This window comes from Helicoverpa armigera, chromosome 6 (assembly GCF_030705265.1).
Source record: "Helicoverpa armigera isolate CAAS_96S chromosome 6, ASM3070526v1, whole genome shotgun sequence".
Taxonomy (NCBI): domain Eukaryota; kingdom Metazoa; phylum Arthropoda; class Insecta; order Lepidoptera; family Noctuidae; genus Helicoverpa; species Helicoverpa armigera.
The window spans coordinates 2103801-2111384 of NC_087125.1; the positions used below are offsets into that span (position 1 = coordinate 2103801).

Below are 7584 nucleotides of genomic sequence, written 5' to 3' on the forward strand. Positions count from 1 at the left end.
TGTTTGGCGAAGGGTTCAATAGTTTTCGGTCAAATTACGTTTTTTATGGTCATTCAATTTTAACCTATTTTTAACCTACTACGTAAAAATAGTTTCAGTTCAGTCAAAAAAAGTATTTTCTTGGTTACTTTATTTAGTCACTGTATTAAAATGTTGAGCTTGACTTGCAGTCCTTTCCGGGTGTGCGTGCATGCCAATATATCAAAGCTTAATATATTTCAGCAATACGTTAAAGCTTCAAAAAGCATTAACACTACAAAATATATCACCATCCGTAAATTATAGTCCACGCAACTTCAACCTGCATACAGGCATTGTTCGCCGAACAAAGTGCTCGTATGTGTTATGTCCAAACGATATTTTCCTCACAATATTGTGTAGGGCTCACTTCATTAAAAAATTTAAAATTCGAAGCTTTATTCGATTCCATTGTTACACATGATTTGTGTGTCTGAGCGTGTAAAATACAGTACTACATTACCTTTAAATACATTTCTCAACAAATTCAAACCTTATCTTCTATACACAAAGTAGAATGTCGACTGTCAATAAATAACATGTAAATTGTTAACGAAAAATCGTATTTAATTTTCAGTTGAATTATGTTATATGTGAGTAATTCTTGTTAAGATAGATTATAGTTTTCTTACAAAGAGATTGTGTGAAATAATCTTTATGCCGTTGACTTGTAAATGTTGGGCAATGCGTCGATTTATGATTTGTTTGCAGCATCCATTCCGTATTCAGAAGTCACACAGTATTTATGATAAACTTATTGAAATGAAGACTTTATTCATTAAGATGCGTTTCCCTTGAATTCTTGACTCGTTGAAAGGTCACTGATTTACCTTATTTATTTTGTTAATGTTATTCGTTTATCGAATAAATAAGATTGATTTTTATTTAATTGGCAATGACAGTTGCAGTTGCCAATTATTTTCAATTTAAACATGACAACCTTTTTGTACATATTGAAACTTTAATATTGAACTTAAATATCAGTGTTAACAATTCTCTCTGTTTGTTCAAGGTCGGTTCTTCAATGGACATGTCAAAATACTCCATAGAGGCTGAGAAGTACCGCAGCTACGGTATGTACCCCGACCCATCGCGCGGCTACCTGGTGGACTCAGCAGCCCTCTCCAAGGCGTACATGTACATGGACCAGCAGCAACAGCGGTCCTACCCCGTCGACATCGGCAAGATGTACTCAGAAGCATCAGCAGCCGCCATGGCAGGCCTCAGCTCCGTCAACTCAGCCCCCTCTAGCCTGTCACCCCGCTCCCCGGCCGAGTCCCCAGACATGACCCCCAAAGCACAAGACAGGACTGAAGGCTCGTCATCCTCAGGCTCAAACCCCTCCCCGTCCCTTCCCTACTACCAAGGATCCTCAAGTATCCACATGCCGCAATACCCAGGGCAATATCCCCAGAGTACTCAAGGAGGACCAGAGTTCCGACGACCCCTCACCGTCATATTTTGACCTGAAACCTAGTTTGTTGTTGTTGAGTTTTATTTATTCGTTTATTTTTATAGTTTTTCGACTGCGAATTATTTGGAGGTTAGTTTTAGTTCCAGTTCTTGGAACGCAGATATTATTGTGGTGACGAAATTCGATATTATTATTCGATGAGAATTTAAAATTATAAATTGATTCTATTATTATATTAATAAAAAGACTATTATTCAATTCAAAAGATAAATGTTTTTATTTTTTATATTTCAATGCGAGTTTTCACGGACTATTGATTTCACTCGATTTTTTAGTCTTTTTAAACGAGTGTTAGACTATATTTTATTTTTATTTTGTGCTCCAAAGTTCCTTCTTGATTTCTTCGGAAATAAATTAAAGTTATTAGATATTATTATGTGTATAGGAATACGTACTTATCTGTACATTGTGAATATAGTTAGTTGTTAATAAATAGGAGCTGATTCTTTATCGATAAAGAAGTTTTGAACAAAATCTTCGCTGGCAAAAAGCTCATTATTTTTATTCTGTCAAACTGGTCCAAAATTAAAATTTATAGTCTCATGAATAGTCGGAAGGCTGTGCTGGTATTTGGCAGTTCTAAAAATAAACATACTAATGAATAGCAGTTGTCTCGTCTAAAATCACGTATTTCGTAGCCAGACGAGAAAACACGTCATCATCATCATCAGCCTATCGCAGTCCACTGCTGGACATAGGCCTCTCCAAGTGCACGCCACTGAGATCGATTTTCGGCTAAACACGTAGAATTGTCTAAATTGCACCAAAAACTTGTTTATCGATAAAAAATGTTTTTAACCAAAATTATTGCGATAATAATACAAGTTGCAATTCTATTATTATCACAATAATTTATTGGATTTAAAAGTCCGAAAATTAATTACAACGACTTTTGATATTATTTGTAAATATAGTTAAATAATTAATAATTGTTATATTTTTGTCTTTAGATTCGTACGTGTCATTTTTGTAAAATAAAAATGTTTAAATGTCAAAACTGCTTTAGAATATTGTGGATTTTAACTGTCATTTTTGAAAACGAGCTTTTTCTGCTTTTTATTATTCTCAATAATTATTGGATCTGATTGTTTGATTGGATATGATTGAATTGAAATATTATAATTTTTTGCTAATATTTTTATCCTTTTTTTAAAATAATAATTGTTGTTAAAAACTTAAACTTTAATAGATGTTGTTAACCCGTAGTTTTTAGGGCAGATTATTTTAAATGGTTCCTTGTTTAAATAATATTTATGTGTAACATTCCTTGATAATTATAATTTAAAATTAATCTGTCATTTGTAACCATGGGGTCCAAAGCTTAAATTTCAAAGTTTTTACTCCAATTATTGTTGAAGTTTGATTGACCATTATAATCCATTAATTACCTATATATTTTTGATTATTTCATTATGCTCGAATTAAAAAAGTAATGTATAATTTGATACAATTTCTTATTGAGAAAACTGTTGGCCATTTAACTTCAATTTGCATTTATAAGTTGCCATATAAAATATTAATTTTCATTTTGTATTATTGCAACCCAGTTTCGAATATATCCTGTAAGCTAAATACAAATTAACGTTTTAATCTTTATATTTAGGAATATAAATTGTAATTTATGGAAAAATAAGCGTATTTGTAAAAATATGTTGTAAATTATAGTCGATTGTAATGATGGGACTATTATCTCGAATAAAAAATATTATACGTAATTAAAATAATTAGAAATTTTATTATTGTTTTTAATTTTTTATTTCGTTAGTAACCCTTCTTATGAAGAAGCCACAGAAAATATTTTTTACAAGTGAGGTCCAAGTATCATTTTATGCCCCCTATTCTACTTTCACATACAAAACCAATGATGGTCACTATCATCAACTAATATTCATTGAAAAGTGCCTTCAACAAAAAAACTTTCGCACACAAAATCAACATATCCATTTTTATATCAAAACAGACTATTTATTCAGTCATTATCACCTCTCAGTGAACAATTAAGAAAAAATATTAAAATAATAAACCGACCCTCCGAGCTACGAAATTGGTTTACAATCACCAAATTATTATGAACCTTATTTCTTTTACATAAAGTATATTTTTGTTTGCATGAAAGCAGTTTCAAGTAGCAATGAAGTATGAAATTCGTTAAGGCGTACTTCCCCTCATCATCCTCCGAGCCTTTTCCCAATCACGTTGGGGTCGGCTTCCAGTCTAACCGGATTCAGCTGAGTACCAGTGCTTTACAAGAAGCGACTGCCTATCTGACCTCCTCAACCCAGTAACCCGGGCAACCCGATACCCCTTGGTTAGACTGGTGTCAGACTTTCTGGCTTCTGACTACCCGTAACGACTGCCAAGGATGTTCACTGACAGCCGGGACCTACAGTTTAACGTGCCATCCGAAACACAGTCAATGGTGTCTAAGATATACTTAGAAAGTACATACAAACTTAGAAAAGTTGCATTGGTACTTGCCTGACCTGGGATCGACCCCGCGCCCTCATACTTGAGGTTGGTCCTTTACCCCCCCCCTATGTTTAACTTCCCCCCTTTAACTTCCCCTATGTTTTTTAATAAAATATGCGCTCTTGATAGATATCATTGCAAGTAAGGGTAGTGATTTGGCATAAAATAAACAACTGCTGTCTTTTGTGCGCCAAATACGATGGAATAACATAAACAATGGGAACCCCCTTAATATGAAGGTAGGAAATATACAGGACGGTGTAAAACAGACGAGCTAAGAAAAATGCATTAAACGGTTCACTCGGCGACCAGTAAATATGTGGCAGAGTTAATCATACACACACATATAAAATTAATATATATTTATATACAATAACGGCGAACGTATCGCTTCCTTAGGCGTTCTCTACCAGTATACCCTAGGGTCGTCGAGATATCCTGCATACGAGACGCATACAAACAAACAATGGTGACCTGACGTCATCGGGTGCGTTTCTAATGCCCGTGAATCTGACACAGCACGAAAATCAGTGTTTTTACAGACTTCAAAATTTCAATCCAGTAAAAAGAATAGATACTAAAAGGCCTTGTAAATATATTTTCCGCTAATAAAATCTTTGAATAGTTGCAATGGAGTCATTACAGTAATGTCCTTATCGTTATGATATGTAAACTCTACGACCAGATTGCGAATATAGCTACATGTGTGGTACAGTCAGCAACACAAGTTGCTTAGTGCTTACCTATCTATAATATAAAAATGAATCGCAAAATGTGTTGGTAAGCGCATAACTCAACAACGCCTGAACCAATTTGGCTAATTCTTTTTTTGTTGTGTTTGTTATTGTCAGGAGAAGGTTCTTATGAAAAAAAAAATAGGGTAAAGTAGAGAAGTCAGTTGACGGGAGCAAAGCCGCGGGCAAAAGCTAGTTGTTTATAAAAAGCCATCTTGAAATACGTAAGTATTATATATAATTCGCAGTTTCTACAGTTTGTCATGAACATAGACTGGATATGCACCTAACCCTGTTTTACAAATACTGAGCATACTTATAATGTGGCGAAATTTTATCTTGTAGGTATATGGTAAAAAAATACAAAAATTTAACTACCAACATGCATTTTTAAAAGAGTTCTTAAAAAGGAGGAGGTTTAATTGAGTTCAATTTGCTTTCATGTGTTCAACGATCACGTAGAAAACTTTAATTATTTTACGCATTTTTTTTAAATTTCCATTGGTAGGTACCTAATATTCTTCTATCTATGTGAACGGTACTACTCCATTGCAGCAGAATAGTTGTGTAAGTATATTACCTCGCCCATTCCCCCGGGTGCTACGTGGGAAGTTGTCTATAAATGTGTTTTCTACTAGCTATGCCATTGGTAGACCTTACGTTATCATTTTTATATTATTTGTACTGTATTACGACTAGTTTTTATTAGTATATATGTAGAAAAGAATTTATTCGATTTAGTTTGCTTGGTAATTATTTTAATACCAATTACCAAGTGGAAAATTATACTATGCTCATACATACTATTATACCTATGTAAGCATGTTTTATTTGATAAATATTGATATTATATTATATTGCAAACTACTGATTTATAAGTACGTAGGTAATTATTGAACTAACTACTAACTAGAAAAATATTTTACTGGTATCAAATACTCTTAAAAACCTTTTAATTAAAATACTTTAATGACGCACCCTGTACACAAAAGCGTACACCCCTACCTACACAATTACGACAAAACGAACGAAAATAAACAATCAACGCGTCGGATGCAGTTCAACAATTGTTTTCAATATAAACAAAATCAGTTCTAATATAAATATAAATTATTATTTTGTCATAAGTATAAAATATAACCCTGTCTTTATTTAGTGCTGCTGTGCTACTTCAAATGTGTAAGAGAGGATGAAAAGGTAGCTTTAAAGTGTCCACAAAAACACTGTTTTGTCATATCAGCACAATGTTTATATTTCGAAATTCTGTCTTTAAATGTTTATATTCTATCTTTGTCCACATACGACCTATGCTTCGACAAAAATACCCATGTAATCGCAACTCGGGCTTCCAAGACACAGGCCTAGCCCAGTTTGTTGACCGCCGATCCAAGAAAACAATGTCTGCTACTAAATACCTACAATAGTTACCTACACCAATTCAATGTACCTAACTCCATATCAAGGCAAACAAGTATTATGTTACTGTGGATAAATAAAAAAATATTATATTTATTATTAATTGTAAAGTAAAGAATGTTACTTGTGAGATGACGGCAGATAGAAGAGTATGGATGGAAGGAGAAAACAGGCTGCGGCGACCACACAAATGTAATTGAGACAAGGCTAGGAGGATGTTGATGATGATCAAATGAACACATCGTTCTGTGAAACCCTGGTCGGTATTGAAAACTTATTTTCCAACTGTGATTTGAACAATAATATCTTCATAACGAGTTAATTGATTTCTCTATTAACAAGACTTTTCCATAAGACAATTAAATACCTAATTGATTTGCTGTGTCTTAATATTTCACGCTTACAGATTGAAAATAACTATTGGTGGGAATGGAAAATATAAAAGCTTTCAAATTGACTTGTCTTCTAAACTATAATAGATTCTTGATGCACGTCTTTAACCAGTTGTATGGAGCGCAGATTAACGCGAGACACGATTGATTTTCTATTGTTTTGTAATTAGCGACAAACAAACAGTTATGGTCTACACGATAGAGACTTTAAGTTTGTACAAATGTCTGAAGTCTAAGTGAAAATATGATGACAGGACGTTTGTGCAGACTTATTATTGGCTCCGACTTTTGTTTGCATTGATTGGTTGCTCAGACAAAATTCTATGAAAGTCCGTGTGAAGTCTGTATCGGACCCTCCACCGTGTGGCCTAGTAGAAACGCGCCTTTATAATTCCTTAGCAAACATACCTTTTCATAAATTCAATAATTTTCTGTAAACAATACCACACCTTCTCACATTTTCCATCAAGCAGTACAAAAGCACTATAATTTTCAGTTATTATGTTATTATACACTGCAATTAAAATGGTTACAACCATTGAAACGAAAACAGTTATTATTTCTAATAACCGTTATTGAGTAACCGTTACTTACATTCTTGAAACTGTTTTCTAATGCGTGGAAACTTACAGGTGGTAGAACACCCACGCATTTGTTTTGAAATTTTCTTGTCTTAGAAAAGCTTGTATATATTTCATTTGTTACTTATTTTATTTGACTTAGAAAATTCTATAAATAAATTGATGTTCGACAGATATGAAATTGATATTTAATTAATTTGTAACTATTAAATGAATGAATGAAGTCTAATATAATAGGTAAAGATGACAGATTTGAAAAATCCTTTCACTGTTGGAAAGCTACATGCTTCCCGTGTAAAATTGGCTATATTATATCCCGGTGAGGGCTTAGTGCCCACAGGAAGCGGGTGAAATCGCGGGAAATCGGCTAGTACCCATTTAAAAGAGAACCAGAAATAGTCCTTTAAACCTACGAATTATTAACGGGAAATAAAAGTCCCACCTCGGTATGAAAGTAACAATTTTCTTGTCACCACTAACCCCTGTGGTCAAAAGTCAAT

General features: G+C 33.5%; 1 protein-coding gene across 1 annotated transcript in view; it reads left to right on the plus strand.

Annotated features, from left to right (window-relative positions):
* The window catches only part of LOC110382265 (transcription factor SOX-21), a 38152-nt gene extending 34952 nt beyond the window's left edge, over positions 1–3200 (plus strand). Inside the window, exon 5 of the mRNA XM_049835729.2 lies at positions 1031–3200. Within this exon, the coding sequence (XP_049691686.2) occupies positions 1031–1483 (453 nt within the window). The 3' untranslated portion in view covers positions 1484–3200. The remainder of the gene's footprint in view (positions 1–1030) is intronic.
* Positions 3201–7584: the final 4384 nt, after the last annotated feature.